Raw genomic sequence first — 16790 nt, forward strand, 5'->3', positions numbered from 1 at the left:
CAGACCTCCAGGAAAACATTTATCGACGTCAAAAGAATAGTTAGAGAGTGAGACATAAAATACGTCAAGTTTTTCCCGGCGAAACTCAGGGTGGAACATGATGGGAGGACACCATTTTTTAACACCCTGGATGTGGCAAACACATTCCTCAATACCCTACTCACGGCACCGCGAGACAGAGGGAATAATGTCTGAAGAATCAAGCATCGTAATCCATCAAAAGAGGGGTCTGATATGAGCTGGTGAGCATCATGGGGTTTACAACTCCAGGTGGGGCGCATTCCAGTTCTGAGGATTGCCCAGAGGACTGGTCATGGCGAGCCCCCATGCGAGAGATCAAGTTTGGTTTTTTGGTGAGGGGGGCGGGGGAAACTGGCAGGTTGGGTTTGCTGGTGGGGGCATATCGGGGGGATTGCCATAGGGATTAAGGTTGGGGAAGCACAGTTGAACCGAGGGAGGGGTTACTTTCATGAGCAAGAGTGGATCACAGTCATTTGAAATATGCAAGCAGTACATTTCCTGAGAAAGTGGTTAACATGGGCACATGGCCAGGTCACTTCTGTATCACTTGGAATGTGAGAGGCCTGAACTGCCCGTCAAAGCGCTGCAAGGTATTATTGTACATGCAGAGACATCATGTGGACTGTGCGTTTCCTCAAGAGACACATAATGATATATGGCATCTATAACGCGCCTATACACAAGTGTTTCAAGCCCAAACAGGGAATACAAATTTGGGCGGAACTGGGAATGTCATTGCTATTTTTCATCTTAATCCTCATTCTCCAGTGGGGTGTGCATTATTCTACATAACTCTGTGGGGTTCCATTTGATTAAAGTGGCTAGAGATCAACAGGGGAGGGGTCTGATTGTACAGGGAACCATACAGGGCCCGCTATGCACATTGGTCAATTATTACAACCCAAATCTAGATGTGATTGAGACGTTGGAGTGGACTGACCACCAATTGGGAGGGCTGCCATCGGGGGAAATAATATGGGCTGGATATTTCACTGTGGTTCTGGACCCTAACCAGGACCATTCCATGGGGGCCCACCGTCCGATACCAAAGGCTACACGTAAACTGCAAGATATGTGCTGGGCTAAGGAGGTCAACGACGTATGGCGAACTAGGAATTCAGGGGAAGGGACTACACGTTCTACTCCTCTGCCCATAATTCAGCATCCAGTTTGGACTACTTCCTGGTCTCTCTCACACACTGGTTGGTGGGGTCTCTGAGGTATTCATAATGGCTCACTCACTGTCAGATCATGCCTCAGTGTTGTTAACCATCGAACTACCAGGCGTGGAAGAGGGAGGACCCTGTGGGTATTTAAAGGCGAAGGGCTGTCTGATAGAGTGTTCCAAGAAGGATTAACCAAAGCTATCAACACTTTCTTTGAAATCAATTTTGGATCGGTGGAATCACATGTGATATTGTGGGAGTGTTTCAAATATGTAATTATAGCGGAATGCATCTCGAAAGAAGCTGGGATGTTAAAGCTAATTCGTAGGGAACTCACGGATACCAAGGCCTGTATATGCCCACAAAGACAGAGCAAGCAGAAATAAAGGAAACAATTACACTTATTTAATGAACTGGCACATAGAGAGGTGAAGCTTCTCCTGGGGAAAACTGCGGTGCAACAATATATTGAGGGGCAGCGCCAAGGCAGATTACTGGTGCGGGCTGCAAGACCAGAATTGTTTAAGAATTGGGTCCTATCAGTAAGGGACATTTAAGGTGTGGAGAAGTTTGCAGACTTGGAGATAGTCCAGGATTTCTGCAGGTTCTATGGACAAATACATTCTTCCCAGTTATCGGTGTCTCAACAAGAGATACAGGGCTGTTTAGATCATGGGGCCCTGTACAGGTGAACAGACAAGGAAAGGGAATGGTTAGGCCATCCTGTGTCATTGGAAGAGGTGCTGTCGGCAATCAGATCTGTCCCATCGGGAAAATCTCTGGGCTGGATGGATACACAGCTGAATTTTACAAGTATTATGATCGAAACTTAGCACCTTTTTTACTGCAGTGGTGTCATCAAAGTTTGAAAGATGGCCGACTACCAGACTCCCTGAGGGAAGCAGTGGTAGTGGTACTGCTTAAACCAGACAAGCAGGCAGACGACTGCTCTTCTTGCTGGCCTATATCCCTTATCAATTTGTACAATAAGATTCTGGCCAAAATACTGGCATCCAGATTGGTGCCACTGATGCATAGGACAGTGAAGGCGGATGAATCTGGGTTTATACCAGGACGCTCTACCTCTTATGGATGATTCAGGATGTTTGGGTTAATATAGGCAGTGCAGCAAGACGAGTCAGTGGTGGCTGCACTTCTACACGCCACAAAGGCATTTAACTCGGTGGAGTGGACTTTTCTGTTGACAGTATTACGCAGGATGGGGATGGGAGAACAGTTCATCTCGCTAGTCTCATTGCTCTATGCACAATCATGTGCTAGGATTAGTGTTAATGGCCAACTTACCTCAAGTATATTGCTGGAAAGGGAACTCATCAGGGATGCCCTCTGTCCCCGTTGCTGTTCGCAGTAGCGATTGAACCCTTGATGAAGGGGATATGGGAACATCATTTGCATAGGGGGGTTCAACTCTGTACGCATAGAGTGGTGGCTTCTCTTTCCGTGGATGATATGGTGCTCTTTGTCACTAACCCGAAATGTAACCTTGCCCCGAGGGACGTACTGGAATTTGGAGACTTCTCCAGGCTTAGAATTAATGCTACTAAATCGTTCCTTTTCCTGCTCACAGATGGTGTTGAACACTATGTGGATATATGGGGGTTTCAGTGGCTTGGAGACCACACTCAGTATGTGGGGATAGAAGTTGCCCGTGCCCCGAAGGTTTTATATACCCATAACTATCAGAGAGTATTGGAACAGGCTAATTGTAATTATATATTTGCACAGCGCTTATACACAAGTAAAGTGCTTCAAAGCGCTTCGAGGCGGGAAGGGAGCAAGGGAATACAGTAGTCATGTTTCCGAATGATCTAACAAAAAATGTACTAGCGTACTAGGCCTGGTGACATTTCTCCTAGTGCAAGTGCATGAAGTGTTTCAGGCACAACCAAACTAGGGAGGGGAGACAAAAGGGGGGACAAGACAGAACTTACTAGCCCTAGTAAATTTGGGTCATGCAAGTGTACAGATGGACGAGCGGGGGGCGGGGGAGACAGCAGTGGAAAGGTGGAATGATCTTCCCCTAAACCGCTACGGGAGAATCTCCTTGGTCAAAATGGTGCTGTTACCCTGGTTTTTATATGTGTTCCTCAATGTCCCGTTGGTGATACCAAGGGAATTTTCTAGGGATTTAAGGTCATGGTCCTACGGGTCATCTGTGCAGGGAAAATGGACAGGATCTCGTGGGAAAAGCTAGCTGCTGCCCTATTTTTTACTATATTACTATATTATGATGTAGCCCAGGCAGGGTTTCTCCTTTATCGGTTTGGGGATCAGGTAGATAGGAGACATGTGGAGTGAAGCGAGCACTGGCGTCACCATTCCTTTTCAGGTCAGTTATACCGACAGCACTCGACAGGACCTCCAAAGTAAAGAATATGGTAAAACTGACCTGTAAAGCATGGACCAAAATCGAGCATAAATCTAAAGGCGAGGTCATCTACTCCCCAGTCCTGCCGGTTATGTATATACCGGGAATTCCGCTAACCAGTGAAAAGGGCTCTGTCACACTTATGAAGCGAGTGAAGGTGACTTGCTTTTGTGATCTCTTCCCGAATGGTCTGTTTATAACACTCGAAGAGATGAGGGTTAGGGGAGAATTCAAATATACAGATGTATTTTTGTATTTTAGACTGAGAAATTCCATAAAGAAGATATTCTCGAATTTCACCAGGGAACCTGAGGTGGCTCCAATACTTGACAAAATGCTCCAGAGTCGTAATAGTAGCAAAGTGGTTTCCATTTTGTGCAAAATGTGTCTTACAACCAAATTAAAAACAGGTTCCCCCTCCCGAGACAAATGGGAAATTACTTTAGGATGTAAGATACCCGTTGGGACATGGGGTTACTGGTACTAGCATTGAGGGTGGCACTCAATGCTAGATTTAAATTGATTCACTTTAAATACTTGCATTAATTTTATCATATGCCCCCCCTCATTACACAGATTGTATCCAGAGGTCTCAGAGAACTGTGCAAGATGCGGTAGCAAAGCGGCCGACTTCTTGCACCTACCGTGGGGATGTCCAATGATCCTATCTTTTTTGGGGAAGGAGTCTTTGACATATGGGAGAAATTATGGGGGAAAGGCTGGACCTGAATCTGAAGATTTCACTGCTAGGCTATACTAAACTTGTCCCCAGAGGTATGAGGAAACTAGTAGGGTTGCTGCTACTGTTAGCAAAAAGACAGGGTGGCAATGGTGTGGGGAGGGACCCAATCCCCGAGTCTTCGCCAGTGGCGGTCTGACTTCCTATATTGCAATGATATAGAGATGGAATATGGCAGATCACTACACGCCCAGGCCAGGCCTAGAGACATATGGGGGACGTATATTCACTATCTGGTTGCTCAGTCTCAAACACCACAGGGAAGCTTATCCCCAACAAAGGGGTAGTCCAGGAACCGACAGCAATAAGTGAGAAGATGATATAAGGTGGGAATTGAGAATTGGGGCTGAAATACTCAAGTAAGCTGTGACAAAAACTGATGTACCTCCTTCGTCTGTGCTACTCTTATTATCTTGGTATGCTTTATTTTTTCCTACGTTAAGTGCCGAATGTTGGCCCATAAGTGTTGTTTTTTTGTTGAAGAAAATGCTAATAAAAAGACATTTAAAAAAAATTAAGTATTTGTTAATAAACACTTTGCTAGTGACTATTCAGTGAAATGCAACTCGAAGCTATCTTCTGATAACTCCAAGAAAATGTCTATATCTGAACTTCAAGCCCTGCATTTTCAGTAATTAGTATTATTTCTACTAATATTAGCAGTATTAATAGCTGTAGTACTGTACCTGTAAAGATAGTTTTCTATTTCTCTCACTTCTGCTATAAATTCATCTGTGTCAGGAACTAATCTGGGTTGAAATTTTCGATCCTGAAAATCGTACAGCATCACAACCAGCAAACATGTTACATCATTCGACTGAAAGAAAGAAAACAAGTTTTAGTTTTGCAGATTGGATAATCACTTTAATTAGAATCAAATCGTGTAAAGCTGATCAACCAGAACTGTCAAATGAAAACATGACCCTGAAATAGGAACAGAGATTTACTAGCAACATGTTTATAAATCTGTAGAGTGTGTCACTTTCATAATACAATTGTAATGTGTCGGCTCTCATGAATTCTATCTGTTAAAAAGTCCTAAATGTGCTATAGTATGCCACTTAGTTTCCATACAGCAACCACTTTTACGTGACTGTAAATTCTTAGACCATGTTTCAAAAAAGTTACGCTTTTCCTTCTTCTATATCATGTCTACTAAAGATTCCAAAATAAGTTTATCAGACTTAGGCTGAGAGCCAGGGTGACCAGTTCTCAGAGAAGCAATATTTCAATTCAATGCAATGCATCTGGAGCATGAAAACAAACACAAACCTGCCAATAAAAACAAAGAAAGGCATCACCTAACCAACAAGCCTGAAAACGATTTTTATCAAAGGAGGATCCACCCACCATCAAACAGACCTGCTCTGATTGATTGTGGTGGGGATGTCCATGACCTTGAGGACTGCCCTCAAATTAGCTACACATCCAAAAAAAACTCAACAAAAGCAATATTTTGTCAAAGGTGTGTCACTCAAAGCTCATGCTACGCCATCCCTACAACTGAAGAAATGTTGTTGCAGAGAATGGAACCTGCAGCTGAAAATGATACAACAGGTGAGGGAAACGAGCCAAGCAACGATCAAGTCTTCTTCCGACATGAAATTCAGCATGGGTCTAGTGAATGCAAGATTAGAGCCTCTCGATGCAAAGTCCACATACATGGCCTACTAGTCACTTGCTTATAGACAAAGATGTTTCAGTTAATGTGCTCCCAGCATCAAAATTACTCACACATCATACCACAGCCCCCTGTTCAACACACCAATGTAAATAATTTCACCTATGACAACAAAGTGCACATTCCTCTCTGAGAATTGTGCATGCCTTCCATTTCCCACTGAGCTATAATGCTGCAGAGATACTGGACCTCCTCCACTTTACTTTAAACTGTACGCCTGAGGCCTAAAAGACCTATCTGACGAATTCAACACTTTATCAGGTGGCATTAGATTCCTAAAATACAAGCCAGTTGAACATTACTTCAGTACATCCTGTCTGCCTCCATCATTAACGTACCACATGAAAGTGAAAGTCGAAGAGGAGCTCGGCAAACTGGAAGCAGCTGGTCTCCAGTTCCAGCTCATGGTTCATGCCCGTTGTCATAGCAAAGAAAACCAAGCAGCCAGGATAGGTCTGCATCTGGATCGACATGGGTCTCCGTAACAAGGTGCTAAGAAGAGAGAGGCAGATTACCCCTGCCATCATTAACATAGTTCCATCCCTCACAGGCTCAAAGTTCTTCTCAAGGCAAGCCCTAAAATATGGCTATCACTAGCTAAAACTTGAGAAGAACATCCGTGCCATCATAACTTTCACTACACATTTGGAGCTTTTGCATTACAAGAGACTGGATTTCGACATTTCATCAGTAGCAGAATAATTCCAAAATACCATTAGTTGACACGTGTTTCAGCCTCTCAAGGGCCTTTTTCAAAACAAAAGATTAATCTCAAGGGCAAGGTTATTGTGCCAAAAGAATGTTTTCCGTTTCTCTAAATAACATAAATAACACCAAATGTACGTATCATGAAAAAATGACCACACACAAATAAACAGTCACATATGGCGAGTTATTCACAGAAAACGATTTGTAAAAGAGTACATGGAAAAAATGGAGAAGGATGGAGAGAGAAACGAGAAAATAACAGAAAAAAGAAAATTAGAGATTGTGCTATGAAATGCGCTTTCAAAACATTTCCACATGTTTAAACCTCATAATTCAGTTGCATTCCAACTTAAACCAATATTTTTTAACATCATTTCTAAAAAAGTTGTTGTTGAAAATAATCATGTCAACCAGAGTGCACCTGCATAATAATAACCTTAACCTGCAGTATTGTAGTATATTTCCCACACCACTGAAATAATTGTGTCTTAATAGCTCAATAAAGAACAAAATTAATATGCAACGAAAAATCTATAAGCATATCTAAAATTAAAAATGCCAAAATCACAAGTATTATATTTTGCTCGAGTGAAGATAAAGTTAAGAAAAGGCGGGGAAAAGGGTTTTACCGCCAACGATGATGCTTTGTTAAGAAGTTGAACACAATCGCCTTTGTTTTTGCTCCACAGGGATTAACCCATGACTTTTTGTGAAAGTGACTTTACGGGTAAGCCTCTATATATTCATATATGAATTGATTATGTACTTTGTATAAGCAGTGGACTACATCCGTCACAGAAAGGTAGTGGAATAGAGGTTATGCAATTAGGTTAAAATTTATATATATATATATTTTTTTTTTCCCAGATGCACAAACGCAGTAAATTATTTCAGTGGTGTGGGAAATATACTACAATACTGCAGGTTAAGGATATTATTATGCAGGTGCACTCTGGTTGATATGATTGTTTTTTTCAATAACAACATTTTTTGAAATGGTGTTAAAAAGGATTGGTTTAAGTTGGATTGCAACTGAATTATGAGGTTTAAACATGTGGAAATGTTTTGAATGCGCATTTCATCGCACAATCTCTAATTTTCTTTTTTCTGTTATTTTCTCTTTTCTCTCTCCATCCTTCTCCATTTTTTCCATGTACTCTTTTACAAATCGTTTTTTGTGAATAACTCGCCATATGTGACTATGTTTATTTGTGTGTGGTCATTTTTTCATGATACGTACATTTGGTGTTATTTATGTTATTTAGAGAAAAGGAAAACATTCTTCTGGCACAATAACCTTGCCCTTGAGATTAATCTTTTGTTTTGAAAAAGGCCCTTGAGAGGCTGAAACACGTGTCAACTAATGGTCAAAATGGGCAATAAGAGCTATCAATGAATAAATTGGCTCAAACCTTACTGCAGTGTGGGATAATTATTTTTCAAAATGACAACAGGAGGTGGCGCAGTCTTGAAGTGTGTTGAAACCCCTTCACTTTGCAACCAAGGGAAGGAGGGGACTGGTCCTTCCCTACCAATTAACACACTAGTGCGACACCAGAGAAACTTGAAAGACACAGGTCGCTGGTTTAAAATAAGCCTCTACCACCAAAAAAACCCAGTTAAATTTAGAACGTAATTCCAAAATACAATTTGCAGAACACTTTGTCAAAGTCTGTGATGATGTTCTGGTATACTTACCTAACTTCCATCGCTCAGTGCAGTTTTCCAGAGCCTTTAGGACAGAAAACTGATTGAGAAAAAATGAGAGTACTTGACGCTAACAATCACATATTTTGGATTTGTATTCAACCGTAGGGGATTCAAGTCAGATCCAAAGTTAGTAAATGCCATTCATTAATCTGCACCACATGCACAATCTGTGTTAGAATTGGGCAATTTCCTTGGCACTGCAAACTACTGTGGACAATTCGTCCCCAACCTGGCCACAAACACAAAACCCCTCTGACATTTGACAAAGTCCGAGCGGGAGAGCACTGAGCCGCAACAGGTGGGGGTTTAACATCCCCAAAGACACCCTACTCCATGATACCACCATGGCATGTGTCAATACAAGGTACAGAACTGCAAGTCTATGTCAGCCTATGTGACCTCATGGTATTGCACATGCAAGTAGATCAAGATGAACATCACCATCACACATATGTCATCAGATCATACACCTCTGCAGAGCAGTGGTACTTTTATAGTGAAAAAGAGGCGATTGCAGTGCCCCAAGCCATAAAGCATTTTCATTTGACTACCTTTGGCCACCTTTTGGAGGTGATGACAGCCCGCAAGCTACTCCTACCTATCTTAGAAGGGTCAGCTCCAAGATCCTCATCTAAGTTAGAAAGAAGGCTACTCCAACTGAAAAAATATAACTTCTTTCTGGAATTCCAAGTGGGGGGTGTACAAACCCACTGACATTCTCTCACGGCACCCTAGAAAGGACACAGTGAGAGAAGCCTGCGAAGCACTTCACATAGAGGGACACTTTCAGAGGATTGTTGAACCCTAAGACAATACAAATAGACTGGATTAGTGCCACGGGACAAATGTCTCCAAGTAATCCTGGAAGAGGTTGAATTTAGAAGATGGGAAAATATCCTACACAAACACGCGCACAGGAAGATAACATTCAGGTTAGCCATCATCATGACAGTGAAGAAAGTACTATATAATCAACAAGAAAATTATGTTATGAGGCAGTCATTTGGTAGTGCCAGAGTCATTGGATGACCGGGTGGTCCTGCTTGCACACAAATGCCATCAATGCATTGTGAAAATCAAAGTTAGGGTACAGGAAAGAGTGTGGTTCCCCAACACTGATGCCAAGATTGACGCATTGGTATCTTTAACTGTGTAACATGCCAGACAGCATAACACAACAACCCACCTACATCTCTTTGCACACAGAGAGGGAACAAGTGAGTGCAGAATTTAGCTCAGTATAAAATGGTTGCTACTTACTGATATCTGTAGATCACTTTTAGCATTATCCAAAAGTTGAGATGGAAAACTCGACAATGGTCGAAGTCGTCATTTTTGCCACCCAAGAGATCCCACAAATAATGGAAACAGAAAATGGACCCCCAGCCAAAGGCATAATTTACGTGACCGCCTAGGCACATTGAACACCCAGGCATACACCACCAGAATATCACTTCATATTGGCCTAATGCTAATAGTGACACTGTGCAATTAATGCACAGATGACAAGATTATTCAGATCACCACAAAGATCCTTGTTCATCCCAAGAAGGAAGTATATCGCTTCCTACGCAGCTACAGCACCACGCCCCAGTATTCCACTGAATGTTCCCCTGCCACACTGATCAATAGGCATATCCTTAAAACACTCTTGCTGCACTCCACATGGACTCCCATGAACATACATTCTTAAGTAACAGGAAGAGGAAAGGCTACTTCACCAAAACAAACACCTAAGCGTCACCAGACACACCAAGATATCTAACTTCCAAATAGAGAACACTCTTCTAGTTAAGAACAGACAACCCCAAGGAAAGACAAGTCTATTATTTGAAGTTACTTCACTCACGGTAACCTGCTTCTGCTAGCCTGCTGTTACAAAGGGTAGGATTGGAGGGCCCACCACACCCATGTCATGTGCAGGAACTATGGAAACAAAACCAAACAACCTCCTTTGGTTTGTTTTCCGTGAATCTGCCTATGCATGAAAAACAGAAGAGTAGAGTGGAACCTTGGTCCATTTGGAACAAATATTGCTGAGCACAGTGATTTTCGAATAAAACAAAGCGAGCAAGTGCACCAACTTCTAACTGTTTAAGTGACTCGGTCAGGTGCAGACAAGAGTAAGAGATACAATCTTGCCTGCCATTAAGTAGCTATGTATAATACAGAAACCATTAAACAGGATAATTCCTTGCGAACCAATAAGAATAGGTAGATTAGGACCGTATTCCACATGGAGAATGAGCAGCGGTCTGCATGTGAGTGGGCCCTTCAGTGGTCGATACACGTGTAGGATGATTCTTATTTTTAACAGAATAGAAATACAGGAATCACAACATAATTTGAATTTGTATTAGTTATAAGTGATTTGAGAGCTATGTTCCTCTCTGCAATTAATGCATTTCTAAGATGAATGTTAGCATCATAGAGATTTAGCGCAGGTTGACAAAGACTAAATCACCACTATTGGAGCTTATATTTTGGTGACATTGGGCCAAGGTCACCACCAGTCTTGATCCCTGCAGCTCGCCTTACAGGTATTTATTGGTGGTTTAGCTCGAACTCTGTACATCCCCCTATCCTCTTCCAGACTTAATTTAAGTCACTCGATAGGAGCATAGCCAGCAATGCACTTCGTATCCATCCCCTTTTTTCAGATAAATAATTGACAGCCAGCCCTGCCAAACAGGCTAACGATTTTGGATTTTCTCCTCAACAACACCCTACCAAAATCTGTGGGTCATGCACACATTAGGTTTCTTTAGTAGGCTGCAGCACTACACTCAAAAATCATCACAGGTCAAGATCTACTGGCTTTATGCATACCGCACCACTCATGTTTATGGCTCCCTAACTAACTAGCTAAGGAATTTCTTATATAGCGCAATCACTCACCCACAGGTCTCAGGGCGCTTACGTGAACATTTACAAAACACATAACACTAAAAGCCAAAAGGAGAGAAGAAGGTAGCCGCTGTGAGTCATGGCGACTAACAAGTCCTGAGGAGTAGCCAGTGATCTTAAGGCGCCAAGTGGAGATTAGACATCAAAAAGAAAGGTCTTAAGACATTTTCTGAACTGTTGCAGTCTGGTGGACTGTTTAAGATGAAGAGGGATTGTGTTCCAGTTCTTAGGGCCCCTGGCCCCAAAACTTGCTTCTCCCAATTTCTTCAGGAGGGTACATGGTTGTGCCAATAGCAGAAGACTGTTTGAGCGTAGCGTGCGCTTAGGAAGCGCTATCTGAAGCCTAGTTTTTAGATAATCCGGGGCTTTGCCTGAGAGACATTTAAAAACTATTACTAATCCTTTAAATTTAAGTCGCTGCTCAATAGAGAGCCAGTGTAACTTTTTTCAATGCTCTGTAATGTGAGTTTGGCGACTTAGGCCACATACAGCTCGAACAGCTCCGTTCTGTATAGTTTGGAGACTCCTAATGTTTCTTTTAGAAGTGCCTATCAGGAGGCTATTGCAGTAGTCCAACTTGGTATTAACTATAGCTGCTGCAATGGATGCTCTATTGGCTTCAGACAGATATGGTCTTATTTGCCATAGGAGATGTGTAACGAAGCTGCATGATGACTTGAGGTAAGATACATGCTTCTGATATGTAAGATGGGTATCAAAGTAAACTCCCAGCGTTTTTACGGAATCTGATACATGAATGTTGTTACTGCCAATTACGAAAGCTGTGTAATCTGGGTCCATGTTTTTATACCTAAACGTTGTACTGATAACCAGCAACTCTGTTTTTTATCATTTAGTGCAAGAGAATTAAGAGCCATCCATTTTTGAATGGTATCATAGATTTAATTTACCGTAGCCAAATCATCCTTGTAGACCCCAGATAGTTTAATCACTATCTGCGCGTCGTCGGTGTAATTAGCAAATTGTATGCCCATTGATTTTAGCAGATCACATAGGCATTTGATATTAAAAAGTAATGGGGATAAACAAGATCCCTGAGGGACACCACATGTCACCGAAATATTTAGAGATTTAAAAGATCCCTTCGCGACACACGCATTCCTGGGGCCCAGGAAGGATTTTAGCCAGCGTACTGCTTCGGGAGAGCATATGCTGGTTTTTTGGAGTCTTTCAGCTAGTAATTCGTGGTCGACCAGGTTGAACGCAGAGGAGAGATCCAGCAGGAGCAATAAGGCAGAATTGCCCTCCTCAAGTGTTTCTGTTATATTGGCCTTAAGGTCTAATAGCGCCGTCTACGTTCCATGATCAGCTCTAAAAGCGGACTGTTCCCTGGCAAGAATGTTATTATTTTCGACAAATTTCTCCAGCTGTATATAGGCTATTTTGTCCAGTATTTTAAGTATAAAGGGAACATTTGTGATGGGAGGATAATTCTCAGGTAGCAGAGGATCAAGATTATCCTTTTTAAGTAGAGGGGTGATCCAAGCCTCATTTATGCTAATGGGAACAACAGATTCCTGAAAAGAGCGATTGACGAGTTCTGTTACCCATGGGGTGTGGGTGTTAGCGAATTCCTTAAAGAGTGTAGTGGGAAAGATATCTACTTTGCATGATGTAGGTTTAAGGCCTTCTTTAATCGCTAGGACCTCTCATGCAAGTAAAGGAAAAATATTTTATACCATGATGCGACGGTTCTGGAAGAGAGGGTAGTGATGATTCAGTTCAGCACTGAGATTCAATTTTATCCCTAATACGTCCTTGATGGAGTTCGGTTTTATGAGTAAAACTATCGAGTATGTTTTTGCACCATTCATTGTTTATAGTGAGCCTATGTTCAGTGCTATGGTTTTTGAGTTAATTGAGGACTGTAAAGAGTTCTTTGGATTTTATTGCAGCTTTTTCAATTCTGTCATTAAGAGACAGTTGTTTGGCCTCCAGCACAAGACGTTTGTATTCTCTGGCTGCGACTTGATAAGTCAGTAGGGCGGAGGGGGACAGGTGGTTACGCCACTGGCGTTCACATCTCCGTTTATTTTTCCTGGCAGAGATTAAATCGGGGGTAAGCTGAAGTTTGAAGCCTTGTTTCTTCTTCCTTCTCTCGTGTCAGAGAGGGTCAAGGATATCAAAGGCCTTGTTGGTTGCGTTTCTACAGGCAATGGTAAAGTCTTCCAAGGATAAGTTACCTCCTAGGGGGGGTAGCATGGGCTGTATAGTAGTTTTAAATGTATCAGCTGTAATATTTTTTATATTACGTGATTCAGTTATACTACTAGTTTTTAATCGGGGTGGGGTTACATTTTAATGCTAGTGCATTCCCGAAAGGAATTGTTTTATGAAAAATAAAATGGTGCGTGCCTCGAAGTAGAGCGCATCAGCAGTTATTGGGATCCGAGAGAGTGAGACCTTGCTGCTCCTGCCTGACAGCTTTTTACTATTTTTAAATAATTTTTTTTAAAATAATGGCTTTGTTCTACTAACAGTATTCACTAATTGTGTGTAGTGTTTTGTATGCTCGGCAAATGCCATAGTTAAAACTTGTACATGTGTTTATTATGGTCACTGTCCATTAAGAGAATTATGTCCCTTCTACAGCTGGCGTGCATCTGCATGTATAGGCACAAGTATATTGAGCTTTTTCTTATATCGCATTTCACGCTGCAGACCAGCCTCTAATCGCGGGAGCGAGTTTCAAATCGGTGAGGCTCTGCTTGCCTAGCTTCCAAGGCAAATGCATTGCCCCTGAGCTATCCTAACAGTTCTGTATTAATTTATCTATAATACATGAAAACATTGCACTGTTTTGAATAACTTACAGGTTTGATAAGAAGGGTATTTTTTGACTGCTGGTTTGTCTCCGTGGTCCAATTTTAGATTCAGTTATCTTCTGCATTATTGTGTTTACTACAGATTTTGTGGTTTGTTCTCAGAACGCACTGTAGTCAAACTAGTCTCACCTCTTTCGAGTGAAGCCTTTGCAGATTTCTTTCCTTTGGTCCTTCCTTTCTGTGCTACAAAGTTCTCCTTGTAGAGAAATGTAGGTTCCCCCCCTCCACCCCCGTAGCCACAGGGCCTGTCTGAAGTACAGCTCAGACACTGAGGCACGGATAGGTAAATCCTGAATTGGGAAAAAGAGAAAGCTAAAAAAAAACATATGATGGATCCGGTTGAGATGGAAGTAGCTGTCAGAAGATATCCAGATAACAGTATTAAATTACATTACATTACATTTGTTATGCGCACTATTGGCCTTCAGGCATAATGGCGCAGACTAAAAAGAAAGACAGCACGACAGGAAACATAAAAGGGCAAAAAGAGGACCCCCAAGAGTGTTAACTGGGTCCCTGTAAGAGAGCGAACAGGTCATCAAACGAAACTAACTGACTAAAAGTCATAAAGGTGTGAATCCTGAAGCCTGATCATCCGGATCATAGTAGTTTCAGGAGAAAAGGAGAGATTTCAGTTCTTTCTTGAAGATTTAGAGAGAGTTATGACTCCTCAGTCATGCAGGCAGTTTATTCCAAAGGGAAGGAGCCTTCGCATTGAACGCTCCATTTTCTGCCTTTGAGGTCTTGCATCTAGGCTGTATTATCAGATTTTGATTTCCTGATCTAAGAGTTCTTTGCATTTCACTTTTATATGGCTTTGTAGATATGCAGGCATTATTTGCAGCCTGCATTTGAATGTAATAACCAACACTGTAAAAGAGATCCGAGATTCAATATGACGCCAATGAAGAGATCGCCTGGCCTCTGTTACATGGCTGTACCCGGGAAGTCTGAGAACTACTCTGACCGCCCAGTTCTGAGCAACCTGCAGCCTACACAGTTCTTGCTGACTAATGCCTAGCAATAGACTGCACTTTCTTGGGAAATCATGGGCCTCAAGTGAGCCAACAATTTAACATAGTATACTACGCCCGCCACCACTGTTCTGTGAGTTGGTTAAGAAAAAACAAAGGAATCAAGGAAAAAAACAGAGGTCAAGGCAGGAGTAGCAGAGTCAAAAGGCAGCAAGCAAAACACAAAACAGGAAAGCAAAGAGCAGTAGTAGGTCTAAGGAAGGCAAGATTCATAAGCAGGAATGAGGTGGGTAATCAGGGAAGGGAGGCAAGGAAGAATAACAAGCTGAATCCAAGGCACAAAGACACAACGAGCATTTTATCCGATAGCCAAGGGTTGCAACGCATTGGTGTTCAGTGTCTTCTCTGTGTAAATAGTATTGTGGGCCCCATTTTGAAAACATCTAGACCTACAAAGGTCGTTCTGCTCGTAGCGTGATGGCACCACAGAACGTACCCATTTCTACTTCCTCCATAAGTAATACCTTTGTGCCGTGACTGTATGACCCTTCTTTCTCCAGGTATGGGGTCCCGGTTTCCAGGGGAATCGACGAAGGAAGCGTCTGAGTAGTCAATCTGCTGAAACATGACACGAGGGTCCCCAAGACCCTTCCTCTGAAGAATACCCATTCAAATAAATAAGATACTGTAGAGAGAGCTGCGATGATATCGCGAATCGCAGATTCTGGAAATCTCTTATTGTTCTGGGTCAACTGGAGGGAGGGTTCTTATATGTGTCTTCTTACACAAAAAAGGGTCAGGGAGGTAAGGTCTGTTAGGAAGAATTCTCAAAAATGTGCTAATTCCCTTCACCTTAGAGACCCCCAGCAACTTTGCTGGATTTTGAGGACTTGGTTTTTTTACCTCGAGAGAGTGTTACCATTTTTCATGTACTTTGAAATGTGTTTCACTCCTGTGTTTTCTTTGATTATGGAGTTTTAGACAACTCCATAGGCATCATCTTTTCATGTGTGTCACACAGCACCCTCAGTGCTGTGGCACAGGGAAACCTTGTTAGGCTTTCCCAAGGTTTGAATACCTTCTCTGGGATAAACTACTGTTTCCCAGATTAAGTAAAATGAAATTGACTTTACTAGTCTTTTTAAATTCCTAGACCCAGCACACCCTATCTTAAAATAGAGTGCTGGAGGGGTTACTTAGTATCCCCGGTGTCTAGATACTCATGTATCAGTCAAATGCTACCCTTTCCTCTCGAAATGGCTAGTGGCAGTGGTTTTACAACTAACTACCATGATTTTTCCAGACCACGTACACCGGTAGGGTTAAATCACGGGAGCCATGTTTTTCAAGATGGCGTCTGAGCCCCCTCTTTAAAAACAGGTCCTGGTCTTCTTTTTTTGCCGTTTCTTTGTGGAAAGGTCCTTCTAGAGTTTTGCTCTGTGTGCCAAACGAGGTTTGGTTCCTTTGTTCATTCGTCTTTGGCGGGCTTCAGGTGTGAAGGCCGCCTCTGGTGCCGGAGTGTCTGTGGTGGGCAGGAAGTGAGGGAGGTGCCCGAAACTCACTGTGCTTAGTCTCCTAGGAGACCCAAATGCACTTTGTGGCGATTGGCTGGCTGACAGTCTGGCAAGGACAGCCACCCTGTTGAGTGA

The 16790-nt window shown here is 42.3% G+C and overlaps 1 protein-coding gene across 2 annotated transcripts in view; it reads right to left on the bottom strand.

Moving 5' to 3' along the window:
- NSUN7 (NOP2/Sun RNA methyltransferase family member 7) overlaps positions 1 to 16790 on the bottom strand; it is a 1712923-nt gene that overhangs the window by 917405 nt on the left and 778728 nt on the right. For both annotated transcript variants that reach the window (XM_069631762.1, XM_069631763.1), the window contains exon 4: positions 5002 to 5132. In XM_069631762.1, coding sequence (XP_069487863.1) covers positions 5002 to 5132 — 131 coding nt within the window. The remainder of the gene's footprint in view (positions 1 to 5001; positions 5133 to 16790) is intronic.

This window comes from Ambystoma mexicanum, chromosome 6q (genome assembly GCF_040938575.1).
Source record: "Ambystoma mexicanum isolate Mex_15411 chromosome 6q, UKY_AmexF1_1, whole genome shotgun sequence".
Classification (NCBI taxonomy): Eukaryota; Metazoa; Chordata; class Amphibia; order Caudata; family Ambystomatidae; genus Ambystoma; species Ambystoma mexicanum.